The following is a 24,382-nucleotide window of genomic DNA, read 5'->3' on the forward strand; positions in this document are numbered from 1 at the left end:
AGAGAGAGAGAGAGAGAGAGAGAGAGGGAGAGAGCGAGAGAGAGAGCGAGAGAGCGGGTACTAAGACTGACGGCGGGTAATTGAATCAGTGCCACACAAACCCCGCTGCCGGGAGATGGCGGGAAAGTATCTGCTACACGCGCCATACCGGGGGGGGGGGGGGGGCTCTTTACACCTACTAAACTAAACGGGATGCACCAAACGACCCATCCTGCTGCCGGGTGGGGTGCAAGCATTCCTCCTCCTCTTCTGTCAAAGTCTTTAATGCATCATCTCTGGCTTTCACACTTTGGCAACTTTAATAAATTTTTTAAAAAGTTTAAGGTGACAGTGCAGGGAACTCTGCTTGTTGGGGGAGGGAGGGGGGGGGAGACTGACATTGTACCATTAAGCAAAGTACTCAAAGCTCAATGGCTCAATCATACAGTGGAATGAATACATGGAATGTACGTTAAAAAGAAAGAAATGTGCGCAATAAAATACATTTTTGGGAACGAGCGAAGCAGAGCATAGTTATTTCGCCAGTGCTGCGTACATTGCCATGAGCATCATTAGCTCATTGGCTAGTGGCATGTGCCAATGAGCTGCCCGGCCAATCACAGCGCAGAATGGAGTTTGACGGGCAGGGACGCAGTGTTTGATCCCCCCCCCTCCCCAGATCTCGCCTGTTACAGGAGCACAAAATGTGGGCGTACAGGAACGCGAGCCATCAAGTGTCAGTTAGAGAGGGATTGATTGAATGATTGACACGCTCGGTTCCCTACAGCGCGAAGCGATTGAATTTCTTTTGATCTCGCGTCCTTTTTGATGAATTAGTTGTATAATTAATGACTGAGTTTTCTTTTTTTTTGTTAAGACTGCAGGCGTCACATGGCTTATGACATTCAGGAGTCGCTCCTCGACGCGGAAAATAAGCTCACGTGAAAAAAACATCAAATGCACAAAAATGGGCGAAAAGATAACATCACAGTTCAAGGGAACACAATTTTGAGAAGGACTACTTTCCTATTGTTGCTTTGCATTGCTGTTCTGCTGTTGAGCATCGAACAAAAGCCTGGTTCAGTTCTGAGGAGACCGACTCATTTAATTTCTACACAATTTCTACATAACCGAACAACACATTTCATTACAAAGTTACTCTGGGAAAAAAAAAAAAGATGTCAGTCAGTTTTGGGTTTGAAAAATAAAAAAAAGATTTAAATGGCTATTTTCCATAAAGGCACAGAGGTTACTGCAGGTTTTGAGGGATAGCCTACATTTTATGGCAGGGGTGGCCAAACTGTGGGTGACAACGGCATGTGGGGTCACCTGAAAATTTGGAGAAAATTTTTTTTTTCTTTTCCCCTGCTCTTTCAAATATGTGAATGCAGGCTACTACACGTGAAACATCACAACAACCAAACTATAACAAAGCAATGAGGCACGAGGGGTCACAGAATATCCCCAATATGGGTCATGGCCAAACGGTGGTGTTAGGCAGTCAGCGAGTGTGGGTGAGGTGTTGGGGTCGTGTAAATTTGTGAACATTCATTTGGGGTTGTAAGAGACAAAAAAGTTGGGGAACCCCTGTCTTACGGGGGGATATGGTCCGGTTTTTGTGGACAATTTCCTTAAATTTTCCCGGGTAGCCCAAAGTAGCCAGTGAGGGGGAAAGGAGGCCTAGTTCTGTACCCTTTAAAAAAAAAAAAAACAGGTTCGGTAACTGAGCCAGGTGCGGAACACAGAACCCCAACACGTACTCATTTCCGTGAAAGTGCAAAGAGAGAGAGAGAGAGAACAAAAAAAAAAAAAAAACCCGATCTGTGTGACACAACTGCAAACGAAGACAGAATTACAGGAATCCGAGCCGCTAGGACCATTACGCCATTAAAATAATTACCGCGCTGGATTGCCGGGACAGGACAGGGAAAAAATGTATCTGAAACAAACGCCGGATAAAAACCGCAGAGATTCTTTCCTCGCAGTTTTTGAAAAAGGATTATTATTTCGGCGGGTCTCGGGGGTTAAGGACGTATTATTAACCAATTTCGCCCGACGCGCCCTTCCAGAAGCGGCGACTGAAATCAGACTTCTCGCGCACGCGGCGGCGTTTTTTTTTTTCGGGGCGTTCCTACGCCGAGCGACCCGAAGCGTCAGCGTCGCCACCGCCGCCGAAATCAATCAAATTCAATCAAATTTTATTTGTACAGCGTATTTTACAGCAGTTGTCACATTACGCTTTACAGACAACCTTGGCCTAAACCCCCACAGGAATAAGCCTAAGGCAACAGTGGCAAGGAAAAAACTCCCTATGGCAGATGGGAAGAAACCTCGGAAAGGAACCGGGCTCAAGGGGGAAACCCATCCTCCTCTGGTCGGCTCAGGGTGCCGACTGGTGACCAGCATGTCAGCCAGTTTAATGTCAGCCAGTTTGCCCAAAAAAAGCAGAGCATCGGGCCCCAAGCGCCACGGCACAATTTTGGGTTTTGGGGTGCAGCACCCCCCCTTTAGTCACACAGCAAATTGCTATTGCAAGTAAGCGTAGGGGGTGGCCAAACCAGGACCTGAATGGCCTGAACGATTTGTTGTTGCTCAGCAACTTACGGACCAATCAAAGCAGCTAATTATCCGATTAACTCCCCTCACCTGGTTTCTCGGGCCTAAACTGGTTGCTGACTAAGGGAACGTTCAGATTACAAGACTGAAGTGCCCCAAATCAGATTTTTTTGTTTTTTGCATGAGCTGCATTTTCAGAGCCCAAAATTCTTATCTTTCCACCTCAGATTTGGGTCACGTCCATACGTGGTCCTAGATCGGGTACATTTCCGATCTGTGGTCACGTGACCGCTCTGAGAACGATCGGATCCGAATTCATGTGGTTCTTTTTTTTTTTTTTTTCTAGCGGTCGAACGACGTGTGCATTGTCAGGATTTCAATGAAAACCCACAGGACGGTATATCTCCTAGGAACACGGTCAGGCAGCCCTGAATTAACAGGTCGGAATGTCCTTAAAGTATGAGGACCTCCATCGATTTCCGGGTCAGTTTTGGCCCGGGGAGAAGAGGACGGCTGAGATAAGCGATTGGAGCGAGCCCTACGGCCCCATCCAGACCAAAGTTGGCCCCCCAAACTTTTAGGGCCTCACGGGGTGCGGTGTGCTCGAAGACTGTAGGGTGTAGAATCAAGGACGCCCAACTCTGTTCCAGGAGATCTACCGTCCCGTAGGTTTTCATTCCAACCCGAGACTGGCACACCTGATTCTACTACTCAGCAGCTCAGTGAGATCTCTAGCTGTTGAGTGAGGTGTGCTTTGTTAGGGTTGGACTGAAAACCTACAGGATGGCAGATCCCCTGGAGCAGGGTTGGGCAGCCTTGCTCTAGCTGTTTAATGAGATGCAATTTGTTAGGGTTGGAGTAGTCTGACTCACAGGATATAGACTGTGGGTACAAGCCTGCCATTGGCCGACTATTTCAGTCGGAATTCTCCTCCCCTTCCGCTATCTGCGTGTTACCGTTTTTTGCGAGGGCGCCGTCGCTGCATCCTGGGCTTAGCGCCGCCCAGGACGACTGTGATTGGTTTAAAGAAATACAAACAAGCCAGGGCGTGTTCCCCCCCCATTACCGGAATGAGAATGGGTTGAGCCAGACCTTTCTCCAGCGCTGGCACAGCGCTGAAACAAAGTGTGGAGATGGGTCTGGCTACGCGAGACTAGGGTCGGAGCGAAAGCCTACAGGAACAGCACATCTCCAGGACCAGTACATCTCCAGGAACAGTACATCTCCAGGAACAGTACATCTCCAGGAACAGTCACGGGAAGCCCTGGTGTGAGGTATACGGCACTGAACCAAGTGTCATAATATCAGCCCCCCCCCCCCAAAAAAAAAGAATTGGTGAACAGATGGTGGGTGGACCAGATCATAATTCCAACCATTCATCGTTTAAAAAAAAAAAAAAAAAAACTGACCAGAGCTGCCCTCATAATCATAACTCACAGCACCCGCCTTCATCTGACAAAAAAAAAATGTATTCCATTAATAATAATTGGTCGCACACATTTTCTTACCTTCCCTTTCACGCCATAAACCGCGCTCTGGAGCCATTAGCCTCCGCGGCTCTCTCAGGTGCTGTGCATTAATTGGTTCTGCAAACTTACAGCTTAGCAGGAGGCTCACGTTGCGTAGCCCGTGGAGCTACCCCCAGCCCACCCCAGGAATACTTTTTGCACGACTGGATAAGATTCATATTCCATCTGCACGGTGCATACATGCATAGTAGTTGCCATAACAACAAAAGTCTGAATACTCAAGTGGCGTGCATATGATACGGGATCTAAGTAGATATGTAGGCGTGCGTGTGTGCGTGCGTGTGTGCGTGCGTGTGTGTGTGTGTGTGTGTGCGCGAGCGCGCACTTGTGTGTACGTAATAATATATATGGTGAAGCAGCGAAAGAAAAAACTTCAATTAATTTCAATTCACACTTTTCATTTTATAATCATTATAATTTCAACTATTTATCGAAGTTCTTTCTCCTCAAGCACTAGGCAGCAATCAGTTTATCAATGCGAAGGAAATGAACAGTTGGCCAACTGAAAAAGGACTGAATGAATGATAGAATGAATGTGCACAAATACTTGTGCATGTGGCCTGCTAAAAAGCCACTTTCAGAAAAGCTGGTTCTTAGTTTTTCATTTTTTATTTTTTTTGCCTTTAGACAGAACCAGCACCTTCTAAGAATTGTATTGAGCACAATGCTTTTCTTTCATTTTCAAAGAATAAACACAGTACCTGACGGTCTTTCCAACCGCCACTCAGAGCCACAGTTAGGCTGAATGACTCATGTCAAGTTGTACGGCATCACAAAGTGAGGGAATTTGTACAGGGAGGGGAAACTTAATTTAAGACTTCTGTAAGGTTTAGGACATCTCCAGAGTGATTTGTACAGGGACACTGGGGTACAGTGGACACACTGTCCAATGATAGGAGTGCCTGTTGTTTTTTTGGCTGGACCGCAACAGCGGGGCCAGCCCTACAAACGCGAATGTCTGTGACTGACTGAGTGAGTGACTGACTGAGTGATGAAGTCACACCATTGGTCTGCCGGAGAGGTCCAGCCATATACCGGGTGTTGACCTGGTCTTGTTCTCGTTTTTCGTTTTCCTTTCAATTTAGGCCTCGGAAACAAAGGCGCGAGAACTCGATTGAGCCAATCGATGCCCGAGATCAGGGGCGGGCGATTCCAGTCCTGGAGGGCCGGGTGTCAGATGCAGCCTTCTGTTTCCACCAATTACCCTTTGGCGAACGAGCTAACTGTGTCTGCAAACACCACCAATGGGTTCGCCGGTCCACCAACTGTCGTTATTATGCGAATATTCCGGAGAGGGGCGCAACGAGATCACGTAATCAAAGGAGTGCCAGCCCAACACGGTCATGGAGAGTTTGCAAGACATACTCGCTCGTGGAAGAGCGATCATAGCGGCCCTCTCTCGGTTGTACATGGCTGTATTGCATGCAGCCCAGAGGTGTGGAAGAGGGCATGCAGCGGCTCATTTAATGACATTCTTTGGGCTTCCTGGAGGGGAAGCATGTGACTCAGGTAACCGTCGAGTCATCGTTTACTCAAAAAATCTGTTCCCATCGACCATCACCACACCCTAATTGACGCGCAAACTTTTCCACCTCGGCCCAACGTAAAAAACTTTTTTCAGAGATGTTTTGGCATTTGGGTTTACTTATGCGCAAATCCAAAACTCGCATTAAAACAGTCGGGATGGAAACCCCACTTGAGTGTGACGTACGCAGGTCTGTAGGCACAGTCGATTACTTCCCTCTGGTGCGGAGCCTCGTTGAGAGGTACGCACTGGATTGCGGGCGCCTGTTTATTAATTCTGTGAAGGTTTGAGGTATTTTGAGGTATTGCTGAGTGAGCAAGGCCTCCATCATGAAATGTCGCCATTCGGGCAGGGAGGGAAGGGAAGGTTCCGGTCCTTCAGGGAGCGAGGTCCCGCAAGGTTTTCAGAGTCCTGTCTCAATTAGGGGCCGATGTACACCCGGCAAACCCGACGAGGTGACCTCCCCCATCCAAATAACGACTTGAAAAATGTAAAATTAGGTGCTGAAGGTGGAAGGCAGCCCCCTCCAGGAATGGGACTGCCCCTCTTGGGCTTGTGGGGGGTGGGGGCGGGGGCAGGAGGGAGGGGGGGCAGTGGACATATCTCATAGCGTTTACTACCTGCTGAACAAGCACTCTTAACAAATTGGAAAGGCAGCTGCGTTCAGGTCAGCCTGAGAATGCATTTCACATTTTACAACATTTGGAAATGTTGCAAAAAAAAAAAAGGAAAAAAAAGAAAAAAAAAGAAAAGAAAGAAGTGGAACTAGAAAGCGACGCTCGGGGAATCTGGTCGCCAGGTCAAACAGGGGGAAAAGGAGAACCGTTGCTGAAGCTGACCGATGACGTCACCGTGGAATTACACAACGGCGCGTGACCCAGGAGCGACCTTGTGGCCGTCCCGGGCCCGACAACAGCGACCGAGCGACGCGAGGCCTCCGAAGCCTCCGGGTTTATTTCGGGAAACGAGGGGGGTCCGGAGACGGCGCTTACCTCCGACAGGAAGGTCTGTGCTGATTTCTGGGCCCCGACATGCAGCAAGTACTCGTACACATATAAAGCTAGCCTGGAAAAGAGAGAGAGATACAGAGAGAGAGAGAGAGAGAGAGAGAGAGAGAGAGAGAGAGCAAAAGGTTAGAGCAGTCCATCCCCCACTTCTTCCTCCCCAGAGAAATCAGGACACGAGGGAAAAACCCACCCCCACCCCACACACCCAACCCCACACCACCCCCACCCCCACCCCCACCCCCACCCCCCACACCGAACCCCACACCACCCCCACTCCCAGTCCCCACAGCCCACCCCACACACCCAACCCCACACCACCCCCACTCCCAGTCCCGACACCCCACACCCCACCCCCACTCCCCACACCCCACACCCCACACAAACCCCCCGTCTCTTAGGAGAAACGCTCCAGTGCATTTCTTATTACAGGCCAGTGTGGCAGACACAGAGAATAAGGGGGGATGTTGGGTGAGGGGGTGGGGGGGCAGTTTGGAATAACGGTCATGATCCAGCGCACACAGAAAAACACCGTAAAAAGGTACATCTGTAGCGGTATGCAAATCTACGGATGCGCCGTACGGGGGGGAATACCGCGAAGCTGGTCACCGGGGGCGACCGCGTATCACTGCGCCAGATAAGGCTGCGAAGCCACAGCATCCCATAACTCACGGCGGCAGCGACCGCTACACGACACCCATGTTTTTACGCCCCCCACCCCCCCACCCCACCCCACCCCACCCCCACCCCACCCCCACAGCGCAGCCACACCCATCAGCGTGATCACGCGTGAACATCTGAAGCCGTGTTTCTCCTGGGTTTTTTTTTTTTGGTCATTTTTAGTCTTCATTATGTCCATTATTTTCCACCGCCTCGGACGCCGATTACCCGCCACCGCCCCGTCGCCCCGCCGCTCGCTCCCTCCCTCTGCCGGGGAGGGGGAAATCACCGCTGTCCCGCACATGCCCAGATCGCGGGGAGAAACGGGGGCGATTTCACAGAGTACCGTATTTGCCCCCAAACCTCTCGTGTGGTGAGTGTGATTTTCTGGGGGGGGGGGGGGGGGGGGGGGGGGGGGAGTAACAACAGGACCCAATGGGAGCACAGAAAGGGCACCCGCCCCCCCGACAGTCCACCGAAAATAGAGCGAGACTTCCAGCGAGAACTGAGCGGCTCCAAAATATTCGCTTGCCACCACGGGTTCGCCGAGACGGGTTCGCCGCTCATTCCGTCCGACATTCCGCAGGTAATGAAAGGGTCCGAGGCGCTGGGAAGGCGAAAGGTTCTCGCGCAAATTCAAAATGGCCCCCGGAGGCACGCTCCCCCATCATCAAAGCATCTCGTCGAGCATGGAAACCCCTACTTTCCAAACGTGCGTTTTGCACACTGACAGCGCGTCGCTGACAGGCAGAGAAGACGCCTCAGCATCACACAGACCTGCTACTCGCAGGCTGATATCGCTACACGGTCCTTATCGAACCCGTGTTTTGTAGTTGTTCCACTGACCATGAAATGCACTTTCGTACGTCGCTTTGGATAAAAGTATCTGTTAAATAAATAAATGTAATGTAATGTAATGGTGGCACAACTATTCAAAAGCTTGCTTGTTCATAAACATTTCGTTTTAATAGTTTATAATTTAGTGAGGGGGGGTGGGGGGGGTTGTACAAAAGCAAACGCAGCAGAAGTCCCCAAAGAGCACGTAACCACGGGAATAAAAAAATGTAAAAAATAAAAACACTGTGCTTCCAGGTCACGCGGTGGCACGTAGGGGCGACATAGCTCAGGAGGTGAGAGCGGTTGTCTGGCAGTCGGAGGGTTGCCGGTTCAAACCCCCTGCCCTGGGCGTGTCGAAGTGTCCCCTGAGCAAGACACCTAACCCCTAACTGCTCTGGTGAATGAGAGGCCTCAATTGTAAAGCGCTCTGGATGAAAGCGCTATATAAATGCAGTCCGTTTACCGTTTACGTCGTTCGCTGACGGGTTCACGCCAGGGTCACGTTCGTAAAACGTCCGAGCGGCGGGGGGAGCCTCGGCGGCGGCGGCGCGCTCTCGCACAAACCGCAGACAAGCGTCTCTTTTCCGACGACACCTACGACTCTCTCCCGAGCGGGACCGGGGCGTCCCCGAAAACCTGCGCGCCGGCGCTCTTGCACCCTCAGCGCGCGGCGTTGCATCAGCGCGCTAGCGGCCGAGTCTGTTAGCGTGCCGTTGCCCCCGACGATAACGCATCGCTGCGCTTCTATCCGCCGCCGGACGAACAGACACACAAAACAACAAACAAAAAAATGCTGAAAATGGTTTAACAAATAAATTATGTGAAATATGAAAGTGTAAAGATAGAGCAGCGTGAGGCTTCTCCGCAACAAATCTTAATTATTATCCTTTTAATTAAAAAGGGGGCAAAGGAAAATATGCAGTTATGTTTTCTTTTTTGTTGTTTTTTTAAATTTTTTTTTTTTTTTTAAACAAAGCTATCAACAAGTTCCCAAAGAGGGACATTTTCAAAGGGCCTTATTGTTCTAATGGGATATCTTAAGACTTTCTCAGTGTTTCATCAGAAAAAGGCACTCAGTGATCTGCCATAAACAATTTCTCTGATGTGAGTGTGTGCGTGTGTGTGTGTGTGTGTATTCTGATCTGAGTGCATGTGTATTCTGGTCTGTGTGTATATTCCAATCTGAGTGTTTGTGTAATCTGGTCTGTGTGTGCGTGTGTATGTGTGTTGTGCGTGTGAGTGTGGGTGTATTCTGATCTGAGTGCGTGTCTAATCTGATCTGTGTGTGTGCATGAGTGTGAGTCTGTGTATTCTGGTCCGTGTGTGTTGTGTGTGTGTATGTGTGTGTGTGTGTGTGTGTGTGTGTGTGTGAGTGTAGGTGTGCGTGTATTCTGATCTGCGTGCGTGTGTATTATGGTCCGTTTGTGTGTGTGACTGTGTGTTCTGGTCTGGCTGTGTGTGTGTGTGTGTGTTCTGGTCTGGCTGTGTGTGTGTGTGTGTGTGTTCTGGTCTGGCTGTGTGTGTTGTGTGTGTGTATGTGTGTGTGTGCGTGTGTGTGAGTGTAGGTATGTGTGTATTCTGATCTGTGTGCGTGTGTATTATGGTCCATTTGTGTGTGTGACTGTGTGTTCTGGTCTGGCTGTGTGTGTGTGTGTTCTGGTCTGGCTGTGTGTGTGTGTGTTTGTGTGTTCTGGTCTGGCTGTGTGTGTGTGTGTGTGTGTTCTGGTCTGGCTGTGTGTATGCATAAGACAGGGCAGGGCTGAGGTGTGTTGAAACTCAATACGAGCGCGCGGGGGGGGGGGGGTGGAGGGCGAGAAAATAGACTAAGTCTGTCATATCAACACAGCTAAACGCAGCGCGAGTTCAACTCCTGCGGTCTTTCACACGAGACGACGAGGGAGGAAGCAGGAACTCGGGAGTAAAAATGCACTCCATCGCAGTTTATTTAAGACTAATTACTCTGCAGTGTGAACTGCAGCCCCAACCGCAACGCCGATCTGAATGAGGAGGAACAGCAACGATTGCTTTCGGGGTCCAATTCAGGGCTCAACCGCCGACGGAAGGAGGGAGAGCCAATAGCAGCGAGAGCCGATGCGCAGCCGGCCAATCGGAGCGCCGATTTGAGGACAGGCCTGAAGCAAAGGCTGACTCACGCGGTGACTCACCACAAAAATAGCGGATTTGACATCACTGAATCACAAAGTCGGACCAAATAATTATCTTGAAAACGCGTTAACCCTTCTGACACCCAGGGAAAATCCTGCACGTCGCATATTTCCGGAGAAACGGGTTTCAGTCAGCATTCAGAAGGCATCCGCCATTCAAATTCTCCTTTCAAAACGACTGTGCGATTTGACGGCGGTTAGCAATGCGTTTTCCCTCGAAGCTCACAAAGAGTCCCTTTTCCACCCAGGTCTCGAAGTGAAGTTCAGCTTCGCACGCACGCCCCCTCCAAAAAAAAAAGAAAAAAGAAAAGAAAAGAAAACAAAAAAAGAGGAGAACAGGTCCCCGTGAGGGGAAGAGGGGAAAGAGGGCCGTATTCTGTCGGAGAAACGACAAGAGAAGGAGTGAAGCGTCTCCAGCAGCTCAGACGAGACACAACAGCAGTTATAACAGTGAGCACGAACACTTTGAATAATTAAAGTGGAGCGCCAACTTTAATTAAAGTCTCTCCTAACAACAGGCTTCATGTGGGCTGGCGGTTTCTTAGAGGCTCCTCCGGGCTCCACTCTCCGTCTCTCTCTCCTTCTCTGTCTATCTCTCCGTCTCTGTCTCTCTCTCAGTCTCTCTCAGTCAGTCTGTCTTTCTCTCCTTCTCTGTCTATCTCTCCGTCTCTCTCTCTCCCTCTGTCTCTGTCTCTCTCTCCTTCTCCGTCTATCTCTCCATCTCTGTCTCTCTCTCAGTCTCTGTCTCTCTCTCATACTCTCTGCCTCTCTCTTTCCCAGGCTCTCTCTCTCTCCGTCTATCTCGCTCTGTCTCTGTCTCTCTCTCAGTCTCTCTCTGTGTCTCTCTCTCTCCATCACTCTCAAATGGCACGTTCTGCACGTTAGTTAGTAAAACTGTTACTATGCTGCGGCACTTCCGGTTGGTAAGGAGGAGTGGCAGTTGGTCTGTAACTGAAAAAGGACGACCACGCTTGGGCCGGCCGCCACCCCCAGCCCTCCCCCATGGCTGGTGGGGGCTCATAAAAGCAGAGGAATCCCAGGAGCCACGCGATGAAACTTTCATGGGGGGGCGGATGTGATGAGGGACTGCCAGCCCGGATGGCGGGTACCAGCTCCTCCCCCCCCCCCCCCGGTGCATTATTTAAAATCGTTCATTCAGCCTCGGCTTCAAGGGACACCGTGTGCCAGGCTGTCAGAAGCGCAGAGCGGAACTCTGCCCAGGCCAGGCTGCCAAATCCGGTCCTGGGAATGGGGGGGGGGAACAAGGGTCGGGTGGGGTGCAGGTAAGGCTGATGCTGGGAGGAGGCCAGGCTGCCAAATCCTGTTCCGGGACGCACCAAGGGTATGGGAACGGGGGAACAAGGAAAAGGGAGAACGGGGGAAATCGGGTGGGTTACAGGTAAGGCTAATATTAAAACGAGGCCATGTTGCCAAATCCTGTCCAAGGGTACGGGAATGGGGGGGAAACACGGAGGTCGGCTGGGGAACGGGTAAGGCTGACGCTGGGACAGAGGGGGAGGGGAGGGGGCACGTGCGGTACTGGTCACGGTGGCGGTCTCGGTTTCTGCGATGAGGTCATAGGGACCACTCAACGCCCAGGCTGTCTTCGCCATCTGATGACGAGGAGAGATGAGAGAAGATCTCGCCAGAGAGATCCGAAAAAAAAAAACAGAAGAAAGTTCAGCCTTCTGTGCTTTAAACATAAAACAAGAAAAGAGGAGGTTGCAGCAGCCACACACACACACACACACACACACACAGCCATACAGGCCTAACTGCACAGCTGTGTCTTCAAACTGCAGTTTGGATTCCACGGTCACACTCCGCAAACTGTATCACAGCAGCAGCCATTACGCGCCATAAGAGGTACACTCTGGGGTCACAAAGCTCCAGTTTGTTGTACAGTGCGTTTCGAATCAAGCGAACGTCAAAATATTAAGCCACACGAAAGAGAGGAGGAGGAGGAGGAGAACAGCACAGTTCCCCCCCGAACAGACATGCCGACGGTACACCAAACCTTTTACTACCACTTATAAAAACTGCCAGTGCGGTGTCAGAAGCGGCAGCCAAGGTCTCCTGCAGCAGAAAGGACTTGGAAGAGAGGGCATTCAACCCATCTCCAGCATCGCGACTCCTCCTCATTCGCACTCGCTCGGAAACGTCGGCTACTTTCGCCGGCTACCTACGCGGTCTCGTCGAGTGCGCTCCTTCAAAAGAGACCGGACTTCTCGAGTCAGGGGGGCCACGACCCTAATTATCACATTTCATAATCCTAAACGAGGCCGGAGAACCTCCCCCCCCCCCCCCACGCGCGCGTGTTCGACGCACGACGCCCCTCCGTTCGCACCTCTCGACGTGTTTACCGACAGGCTAATCCCTCGCGACGCGTCGTCAGACGCGCGAACGGAAAACGCGCCGATTCGACGAGGCGCCCCCAGAAACCAGGGGGGGGACTTCTCTTAAGAGGCCCAGAAGAGAGAACGCGCGGAGGAGTGGATCTGCACCACAGTGAGGGAGGGAAAAGAAAAAAAAGGATTTTAAAAAACGTAATAAAAAGTGAAAGATTTTCCTCAGGAGCCCTGTTCGGGAGGAGCGGCCTCTGCGGCAGGGAGGAGGCCCGGCCCTCCAGCGAAAATGGCGGGAAGCTGACCGGGCTGCGCTCGCAGGCCGCCACCGCGGCTCTCCGCTCCTTCAGAGAGAGCAGCCCGGCTCGCTCAGGGGCGGAGACAGCCCCCCCCACCTCCCCCCCCGGCAGCCCCGCCCCTCTCACTCCCTCCCTTCAGATTTCTAACTGCTTTCGTTTTCCCCCAAAGGGATCTCAGGTTACCTCGATTCGTCATCGGAACGACTTCGATTCGGATCAGGAGGCCAACAGTCGCAACCACCTGACATCGCACACGTCCTTACAGGACGCCACCGCGCTTCGACGACATCACCCGCGGCTCGAACCCGGAGCTGTGCCAAAGCTATGCTCGGCAGCATCCGAAACGAGGCAGCGTTACGAAAGATTGTAACATTTCGGCTAGCAAATCCTCCACAACGATCCTGAAAAATCGCTTCTCTCATTTTTCCAAGGGTCTATTCCGGGAGGGGACACCTGGAACCGAGGCTGTCGGGTGCCAGGCCGGCGATAGCGGGCAGTCTTTTCCGGCCTCTCCCTCGTTTCGTCAGAGGCGAAAAGCGTGATGCAGCTAACGAGGAGCTCACTTTGCCGAGGCTTCAAAACTGCCAACGAAGAGCAGCGTTAGCGGCGTTCGTGGCTCCAGCCTCTGCTCGCGTACGGGGTACAGGGGGCGGGGGCGGGGGGGGGGGGGGGGGGATGGTGGTCGGCCGCCATCACACTGCCGGCCGCGAGGCGGGCTCAGGCGGATACGGTTGGAGAGAAGATGTCACACGCAGCCCCGCAGTCAGACGTGAGCACAAGGCCGGTCTGTAATGAGACACCGGAATCTCGGGCGAGTGAAACCCCCCCCCCCCCCCCCAATCGATCCCTGAGCGATGGTAGAGCCGACCGCACACCGCCCTGCAGGTGCTGCCGTCAGTGTCTGGATTCACCGCCTTACCCAGATGAGCCACCCAACAGCACCCAAACACAATCAGCCCAGCCAATAGAGAGCAGAACCACGGGGCAGCCAGCTTGAGCTGCCTTCCGACTGAAAGTGAACTGTCAGAGGGGATGTGGCTGCACAACTGTGACTGTTCTTTCTTTCACTTTCTCTTTCTCTCTCTCTTTCTTTCCCAGAGCAACAGTGGGAGGTGGCTGAAGAACGACTCCTTCTCCCTCCATCTCGGCTTTGCTGAGCGAGTCCGAACATCAATGAGAGTGCCCCCCACACACCCCACACACCCCACCACACACCCCACACCCCCCCCACACCCACACACACACCCCCACACACCTTATCCTGCGAGCACACCTGACATCTTGCCTCAGGCGTCCAGACTACCTGCGCTTTCAACATGAAAGTGGCGCAGCCAAGTTCAGCCATCCAAAACGCAGACACTTCGGCTAATTTCATTTTATGTCTTATGTTTAAAAAAAAAAAAAAAAAGTGAGGTTTAACTGTAACTCTGTCAGCAGAAATCACGGGACATGCAAGAGTCTGGCTACTGTATCGGCTGCTTCATGCATTATGCAAAATTTGTCAATTATGCGAGCAAAAAATTTTATTTATTTATTTATTTATTTATTTATTTTTTTTAAAAGACAACTTTGTGGAGACAAGCCATCTCCTGCCCTGGCCAAATAGGCTTAATAATTTGTACGTTTATTTTGCTGCCACCCATGACAAGAAGTGATTTGAAAGCAGGCTCAGTAAATCCATTCTGGGTAAACAAGTCCGATCCCAGAATCCCATACTTAATCCTCGGTCTATAGCTGTCCAGGGCTATGCCAGCTTCTACACAGCTCTTGCGCTGCAGACAAACAGAAGCCCACATCCAGGGTGTCTCACAGTCCACAAGGACGGACATGGACAAACATCACCTTTACAGTGCGATAGTGAAAACAGCTAGAACGCGCCAATCGTTACCTGGAGATGATGTCACATTCCACCGAGCTACACCACTGATCGAAGCAGGCCACATCCTTTTACTTAATCCAAAAACCACGAATGCTACCAACTACAAAAATGCTACATTTTATAATGTCTTTAAGAGAGCCTTGTTGACAACACAACTGAGACGCTTCGGAAAAGCAACAGCTAAAAAAAAAAAAAAAGTTAATCACTGAGAGATTCTCGGAGACATCCAGTTTTCCGTATTTAAGTTTGGCTTTTTGTTCTTTCCCGGTCTAATCTCTCTCGTCTCTCTCGCATACGGTCACCTGTAGCGCCGACCAGCGCTGACGCCGTACACCGGCCAGGCCGGACGGAAGCATCGCTGCCATGGCGACGAAGCGCTAAAAAAAAGCACGCTATCGGGACGGCGAATTCGGGAAGCGCAGCGCTAACGGTCACAAGCAGAGACCGTCCTAAGCCCATCTGCACTGACGGGGCGCACAAAAAACCGCTCCACCCCCCTTCTTTCCTGGGCTCCGCCCTGGCGAATTCCTTCACCTAACCGATTTACGCCCCGCTTTACCCCGGCAGGGGTACATACACGAGGTGTCCGTTTCTGGGACGATGCTCGCTAAGCCCGATCTGGACAGACCCTCCGTAGCTCCAGGAATCCCTTGATCCCCCCCCTCTGTCCGTCGAAGCGGCAGGACGACAGGCTAAACCCCCGCAAGTCAGCTTCACCGCAAAATCCACACTCGGATAAATACGGAAGGGCGCGCACACAACAAGCGTTTTCACGGAGAGCTTTAGAGAGAGGGTAACGGTTTTTCAAAAATATCCACTATGTGGGTCACATGGGCCTGTAGGCACCACAGGACCGGTACTAGAAAAGTTTAAGTTTACAAAGTTAGTAACAGGTTGCCTAATGGGGGGAAAAAAACACAAAAACACACAATTAATCAATGATCTACCCCATGAATGATCACAGCAGGAGTTTCCCTGGAAACTCATTATCCCACACAATGGGCCTGTGTGGTCAGAAAACATACATGACAGCGCACAGAACATACCTGTATGTGAGGCCTTTCAGATTTACTATTTACTTTCATATTTACTCAGGCTACTCCAGGATCGGATACGATTTTGATTCTTGAGGCAGCCGTTCGAATGGATGGAATCACCGCCCTCTGAACCAAAATATCAATCGAGATCGATGTATCGTCACACCCCTAATATTCACCAGCAGAACACAATGCCCCTAATGCTAATGCATGTGTATAATCACACCGAGGCTAACAGGATCCCAAGCACCCAACTGGATGTAAAATCTGTAGGGAACTGCATGTGGGAATGAAAGTACTGTAGCCTACACTGTTCATGATAGATGCCCAGTGACATTTCAGACTCTCAAACAGCCACATGAAAGAAGAAAAAAAAGGTTATAACCAAATAAGTTCACACTCCCATGGCACCACTTCCAGTAGCTGTGTCACTGCTCCTTTTACAACTGGGGAATAAAAGGGTCATTTTCTCCAATCTTGGCCAAGTTATTGCCGATTATGATAATACTGAATGATACTCAGTACATTTGATGATTCCGAATAATATTTTGTGGACCCGCGTAACTATACTACTGAACACTCTTAAGGCTCTCCGGACGTCTAGTGTCGGCTGCGTGGGATTTGTGAACTGATGCTGGGCCATCAAAGAAAGAGCGGACACAAAACAGGACAGGACTCAGGACTCCTCTGTTTTTGCATTTTTTCCGCCCTGCTAATCAACAAAATAAGATATTTTTTCATCAGGAATTCACCACTCACTCATTTCAGTGGCACATTCAAACGTGAAAGACGCCAAAAAATCTTGGAATACACCAGGAAAAAGAACAGGCGAAGACATCAACTTCACCACTGAAGTACAAGCATCAACTTGCGTGGTGCGAGGCTGTCCTTGTGACACAACCATAAACGGCTTACACTGTCATCTCATACCAGTGGTTTCCAACCCTGGTCCTGGAGAGCTACAGGGTTCTGCTGGTTTTTGTTTTCACCTTAAAATCAGCACACAATTGAGACCCAAGACACCAGGTGAGTTGAGTTAACTGTGGAATCAACTGCTCTAATTGATTCAGGAAGGGCAGGGTCACTATGAAAACCAGCAGACCCTGTAGCTCTCCAGGACCAGGGTTGGAGACCACTGTCTTATCATCGCTGCCTGTACTATGTACACAGCACAGACGATACTAAAGTTGCTTGCAAATACAAATTTCACTCTCATTCCTCTTTAACTGCAGACCAGTGTTTAAAAAAAAAAAATCAGTGCACTAGCAAGGGTTCTACTATTACCTACTTCATATGAAAAAACAAAAAAAACAATATAAATGTAGCATATAGCTTACTTCATGTAAATGCAGGAGCTGGTCTGGTAACCGAAAGGTCACAGGTTCGATGCCCGGATGCAAACGGTAGGACACCGTCGTTGTACCCTTGAGCAATTGGTTCAGTATACATCCAGCTGTATAAACGGATGCAATGTATGAACTGTGTAAAAAGTTGTGTAAGTCGCTCTGGATAAGAGCGTCTGCTAAAATGCCCGTAACGTCATGCAATGTAACGTACAGGAACAGGTTCGACGTGCACATTTTGTTCTTCTTCCTGACGGATTTCAGAAAAGTAACCCGGTCACCTCGCTGATCAACGCAGGCCACGCGTGGTATTTCCGACTCAGAACTGAACTTATTTCCAAGTCCGTCGCGCAGCGAAAAGAGAGGAGAATTCAGAAGTCTCACCCCTCACATCTTCCCCCGGTAATTGCATTCTGAGGGCATGTCAGTTGAACATCGACGGCGTACACGAAAGTGCGCCAAGAGGAACCCGAAAAGCAACGGCAGGCCCAACTTTTGGCCCGACTACCACCCAGTATCAGCGAAAACATAAACAAAGGGCCAACATCTGGTTAATATCTCTTCACCGATTGCGGGCCAGTGATTTCACTTCAACACTTAGACCCTAATCACTATGCCGTCAAAAACAAAGTTAAAAAAAAATAAAAAAAAACCTAGATAATGGACTCATTTTAATTTATACCATTCTAACAAATGCCGAAATAGATCTCAGGGGCGTACATTAACAGCTATTTTCACTGATGCGCCGAATATTTGTGTCAAAGGAACAGAAGTAAAAAATGGACTGAAATTGTGAATCTCGAAAACCGCCGTCCAGCATCGCTCGATCGCGTAACGAAAATCGCGCGTGTCCATTTGAGTGCTTTTTATTTCGGAAAAGATCACCGCGGATGTGGCGGTCGGCTTTGGGTGGAATAATTGCCACGGTGGCTAGGTAATGCAATAACAGTGCTACTCCACTGCGATATAATAAAAAAATTTTTTAAACTACAGGGGACAAATCCAATTAACTTTCATACAAGAATAGCAGGGATGAATTCCTGTTATATCTATACAACTCGGCCATTAACGGAGATTTACGCTGACCTGATGGTATTCACGAGATAACGCTGTAGTTTTGTTTACCACGGGAGCGGCGTTCCCCGTACGACAATATTTCAACGCACCGAGAGCCAGGCAACAGTACAGAGGTGTGCATCATTCTGGAAACGGTCAGACCTTCCCTTAAATCAAGCTGAGTCCATGCAGAGAAGGGGTTTGGGAAGGGACTGCATTTCGCTCAGTCAGAGGAGCCTTGAACGCTAGCAACGCTAGCATTCTGAGAATGACAGAATGAACAAACCGGGACTCCCCCCCCATTCCTGTTCCTGGAGAACTACCGTCCTGCAGGTTTTCATTTCAACCCTAATTTGGCACACCTGATTCTACTAATTAGCAGCTCAGCGAGATCTCTAAGCTGTTGAATGAGGTGAGCTTTGTTAGGGCTGGACTGAAAACCTACAGCATGGTAGATCTCTAGGAACAGGGTTGGGCAGCCCTGCTCTAGCTGCTGAATGAGGTGAGCTTTGTTAGGGCTGGACTGAAAACCTGCAGGACAGTAGATCTTCCAGGAACAGGGTTGGTGAGCCCAGGGATAAACCATTCAACTGTTCCTTAAAATATGCATGTCGGCAAAATTGAGAAACTAGTTGCTACTGCTACTACCGCATAGGCGGAGTCCCATGCTGCCCAGCCCTGCAGGTAATCACACATCCCTTACCCTCGGGATTATTTAAGCAATTATCCAACTTTTTTTTCGCGTTTCTGCCTATTCCTTGTTGCCCACGTGCATTCCGGACATCCACGAGAGAGAGTGTGAACTGCCCTGCTCCTTCAACTGGGCCACAAGGGGTGGAAAACTGGGGCCAAATCAGCTTCTGGATTACACGCTGAATTCTCCACTCTAAATTACTTAACGAGCACAATCATTCACGTGAGCTGACACTTTGGCTACGTTTGTTATACAAATAAAGTTTATTGTTTGTTGATAAGCTCATGAATGGCAGCTGAAAAATGGTTTTTCGAGTCACAACACTAAACAATGCGATGTGGTCTCGTAGCGAACAAACGCTGGTACACAAATAATTAAGCCAGCATGATCGTCGGCAAACAACAACAACAACCTGCATACACCCTAGCCATCGACGAGACTGGGGGAAAAAATGCTAAGCGGAAGTTCACTCCTAGTTTTCTCACTGGTCATTCACTCCGATCACACAGTTTTCCTGCTGTGAACGATTTTGCCCCCTTGAGATCACAAACATATGATTAGAATGGTCATAACTGAATCATTCTAGCGCTGATGTAACAATCACCGCTGGGTAAAACTGAAAGCAGTGGGAGTTCCAGAACACTGACTTTAGAATTTTGAAAAAAAAAAAAAAAAAATTCCAAAAAAGCCTACTTTTCAAAGGGTTAAAAACTGCTTACTTCCCCACCGTCTTCATAGAACCTTGACTTTCCTTCCAAACTCCCTGATGACAGTAGCCTTCCTCTGTGAGATGCTAGTTTGAATACCTACTCCCACAAAGTCTCAGGAACACATCTTCCCACCTTTCACTCCCAGTTTTTTTTTTATTTTTTAAAAAGACTCCAGTAATTCTCACACACAGTTAAGCTCAGGTGCAGCATATATTTAGTGTATAGCTTGTTCAGAGTAAGAGAGAGGGAATTGTCCAGGACGGGCAAAAGCACTGGATTCACAGCTTGCTTTTAAAACTAAATGGTCTACTCTGGAATAAATAAATCACTGGATGATGTGCAGTGCCAATCTACCATTCCTTCATGCAGTACACTCATTTGTTCCCAAAAGGAATTTAAATGGCCACTGTTATACAATGAACCATTTGTTGTGTGAGGAATGCCTTGATTTCCACATACAACTAAGCAAAACAATTTTACTTTTGGGCACTCTTTAATTTTACTTGTAATTTTACTTTCCCCGTTCAAACACTATGCAATTCCAAATGACATCACTACTGCATTAATTTGTACATATCAGAACTTAAATATAAACTAAGCAATTCTGCTTGAATTTCTTGTTCCATCAACTGCGGGTAAATTATACAAGACCTGTATATGTGCCTGAAGTTGTTGTCTGTATTATATACAGTATGTTTTGCGTACTAATATTCATTTGACTTTTTCCCAATACTGAGGAATGGCACCATATGTACTATGAAGATACACAGAGCACTTGCCCATTTCTAATCATCACCTGTATGATGCTTTAAACTGTTGCTGCTAGAAGCACAGTAAAACTGGTGCTAACCACAACAAACAATTTACATTAAACCAGTGAAAAAATAATATAGTTTATTTGTTATGCAGCTATAACAAAAGAGGGATGTAGAACAAAATGTAGAACATTTTCATCTACATGATACTGACTTCATTAAAGCCATCGAGTTTTACCGTAAGATTGCGTCAATATTTATTTCCGCTATAACAGTAATCCCATATGCTCCATACCTGCGCGTCTCCCGTGTTTTCAAACATTTAAGATTCTATGATTCTTGTGACAGCACACCATAACGACAGCGGTCTGATTTCTACGGGGACTCAAAAACCTCATACAACTGTGTGGAACCACACCGGACTGTCCAAGTCTTAGGAAAGAACAATCACTAATAACTTTAACACGGGAGAAAAGTACCGGATAATTGCATTAGTGACAGCACGGTGCTATTCTTTGCCATTCGAATCAAATCACTGGCGATACAGAAATTACACACACACGACCTGGAAGTGCAAAACTTCGTTCGCACAAACAACCGCACGTTTTGCATCCACGTCTGGGGCATACACACTTAAATCTCTGTTCCATACGAGCTCATGGTCCGAGATAATTCAGCTTCTGCTTCACATAAGCGCGCTGCAGCTTAAGATCTTAAAACGTTGTGCGAGGAAAATAATGACCACACCATTATGATTATTATACTGAATGCGGGCGTGTATTGTGGTCTTTCTGTAGCTACTCCCTGAAAAACTACAGGCAACTGCAGCCAATCAAACTTTCCCCCATTCAAACACTGTGCACTTCCAAATGACATCACTACGCTTGCAATCGATAAAGAGCAATAGGAAAAGATACTAACCCTACACCTCTCTATACAGCTACTTGCCACCGCATTTTTCTTTCAAGAGAGCGTTAGATAAACACTTCGACCGGCCACTGAATGACATACAACGTCTTCAAAGTTAACAGCATACAATCTACATGTAGTCTACCAGCGATAAGCTCCGTCAGAAGCTAATGCGTTCGTACAGAAAACATTCACCGAAGTTCCACTGTCATTCTCAGTCGATAGTCAGGGGTCGCCCCTTTGGTCATTAAAATCTAATTGCGTAAGAAATTAGCAACCTTAAATTCGACTTTTTTTTAACGCGTTTAGAGCTAGTCCTCGTTACAATAGCCGTACCGTTTCAATTTCTGCTGTTGGAGGAAACAATATTCCCGGAGCCAGCTGCGATCGAGAAAGCATTTTGCCAACGAGAAAATACAGGTTGTTTGTTTACTTCTGCAAAACACTATTTTAAAAGCATTACTAATTGAGAGGCCAAATTTGATGAACATTTGAAATGACAGTCTGGAAGAATACCTTCGTATTCTTAAAAAAAAAAAAAGTCAAGTTGGGTTTGGTAGACTTATACAACCGCAGGGGGGAAAGTTCTGACTTACAAGTCACGGGCTTTGGTAGTTAACTTGCTACCAGGCAAATCATGTTTTTCGTACTGCCAGTGGGTTTAGCAGCCTAGTTGATATTTTGTGACAGAGATCTAAACTGAGTAGCCACCTGGGGTAGCCTATCTACCAATCCAGCCCCTCTCCAGTGTAGTACAGTTCAAACTTCGACGGGAAGTTTACAATGCTGTCGTACCTGCCTAACATAACAAACAACATCCAAATAGCACCGTGCACTACTTATGGTTATTTTATCAATTATTTATCAATGCTTCGATACTTTGCTTCAGGATTGGACCCTCGGTACCACATACATACTCAAAAGCTTTGCAGCGTTACATAGAGCTACCAGCTAGTCAGCTGTATCTAAGGTTCTTGTGTGAATGAAAAGTTCGTTTAATTCACAGCTGAACAGACATCGACTCGATAAAAGGTTTAGTGATTAATATCTCGGCTACAACAGGGGCAGCAATCTGCAATACAACTTTGATAAACTCGCAGAAACACGAGCCAAAACAGTTCTGCACACTTTAAGCATTGCTTTGTTGTCTGAAAAGTTGGTTTGCGTGCATAACAGCGAAGTACGAATCGGTTTTTTTAAATGGTATCCACACACAAAGTAGCCAAAAACTCAGAAAAAAAATCCGAGACACGTTTTACTTATAGATAATACCTGATCCAAAACTGCACTATCATGCATATCTAGTAAAACCGCATGTGTAGGTAAGGCACAGAGTTATCAAGCCAGACGGTCTATCCACAATACTAGCAAAACATTAGCTCGCTGGCTATTTGTAATAAGGCAGCAGAGTCAATGCTTGTAGTGCAAAAGGTTCGCCCCGCCGCAAAAGCATTGTTCCCAGCGGCAACTCCTAAACTTCAGCGTGTATCCTCGCACGCGCGTACACTTTCCTATCATATGTAGAATTAAAACGGAGCCTCTGCATTTGCAGCGCAAGGCACGGATACGTTTAAGGATTCTTGACTGATCCTTAACCGAAACAACCATAAAATCTCGTCCCGAGCGGGAAATGATAAGTTAAAAAAAGAGAGAACGGACGCGTTTAACAACAAAAAGTTATCATAGCGACCCGGCGCAGCAGGATAAAACTATCGCTACACAAGAAAGGAACGCGTGCACTGCACACCCCCCATTTAAATAATGGTAGCTAGCTATAGTTTAGAAAGTATCGGCGAGAGTCCGTAATATCCAGATAGCGCGCGGTAACTGTGCACAATTTCACTTACTTTTCTCTCGCTTGGCTATCGGAGGGGACGACGGCTCCTTTCCCTTTGGCGTACATGCTGGATTCTGTTTTAAGACTTTTACCCCACTCAACACCTGTCAAAGAAAGCAGCCAGGAAAACGTTCTATCTCCATAGCTACCCCTTTACTGTTTTTTTCCTCCTTTTTTTTTTTTTTTTTTTACATCTCCAACATTGGCCACAAATCAGGCACAGTTTCTATTGGGGGAACTTGAAACAGACCGCTGGTGGATTTTTTTTTTTTAACCACTGTTCCAGGAATTCGTACTCACTCCCTCTGCTGTGGAGACGGTGGGGGCTTCTTAAAGGAAAACGCACACAGTGCCATGTTTTCTGGTCCCCGAAACGCACCGACATCGAGAAAACTCAGATTGGCAGACGGGAAGCTAAAGGGCTTTATATTTGCGAGCCGTAGAACTCCTGTAATATTCAATTGTTAGTGAGTGTACGTTTACATCCGTGTAAGGTAGAAGATGACATTATACCATGTAAGACTGCTTCTGTTGTGTAGCTGTTCTACAGGTTAGATTGTACCATGTTTCGTTTGTGAACTTTGGTAGGGGGAAACCTAATTTTCTTCCATGGTATTTTGAGATGGCTGCGTGTGTAGTCCAAAAGGCATTGTTAGGCATTATTAGCCAGCCCTAATTTTAAATATGACATTTTTGTCTTTATTTAACTGACACGCACTCTCTTGATTTATTTTATCAAATGTGGGCGTCCTTACACATTTTGAAGATTAACTGGAATAGTTAAGATGTAAGCTACTCTGGAACCTACTCTTCAGTTTGCATTGTGTGGCAATTGACACAACCAAGCAATCTGAAAAGCCATGTGCCACTAATTAAACCAACAAGGACAACAAATCCCCTTAGGTAAGGACTCCTCAAGATAAGAGCTTAGTCTAAAAAAAGCAAAGTGACTGCCTTGATGTGGAATTATTACTCCGAAACAATTTTCTCATAGGCAACGTACAGCTTGTTTGCCTGAAAAAAAATGAAGTAATCAAGGTCTTTTTGGGGGTCAGGCGACTATTAAACATGTCATGGTTTCAACTGAGAGAGAGAGAAAAAAAAAACATCAAAATGTTTCTTGACATAACAGACTAGTTTCAAGACACCATTATTAATTCAACATCTGAGAGAAAGAACTCCACTGTTTTGGCCAGGGCTTTGCTCAGCAGCGCCACCTATTGATTGGCGTGAATGGTTCCAATCTTCCAAAAGGCCTTGCCG

General features: G+C 48.2%; 1 protein-coding gene across 1 annotated transcript in view; it reads right to left on the bottom strand.

Annotated features, from left to right (window-relative positions):
• LOC118225200 (single-stranded DNA-binding protein 3-like) overlaps window positions 1-23,394 on the bottom strand; it is a 34,785-nt gene extending 11,391 nt beyond the window's left edge. Inside the window, exons 1-2 of the mRNA XM_035413289.1 lie at window positions 23,130-23,394; window positions 6,582-6,654 (exon numbers count right to left, since the gene is read on the bottom strand). Of these exons, the coding sequence (XP_035269180.1) occupies window positions 6,582-6,654; window positions 23,130-23,185 (129 nt within the window). The 5' untranslated portion in view covers window positions 23,186-23,394. The remainder of the gene's footprint in view (window positions 1-6,581; window positions 6,655-23,129) is intronic.
• Between the last annotated feature and the right edge of the window lie 988 nt (window positions 23,395-24,382).

The sequence above is a fragment of the Anguilla anguilla genome, chromosome 4, assembly GCF_013347855.1.
Source record: "Anguilla anguilla isolate fAngAng1 chromosome 4, fAngAng1.pri, whole genome shotgun sequence".
In the NCBI taxonomy this organism is placed as follows: domain Eukaryota; kingdom Metazoa; phylum Chordata; class Actinopteri; order Anguilliformes; family Anguillidae; genus Anguilla; species Anguilla anguilla.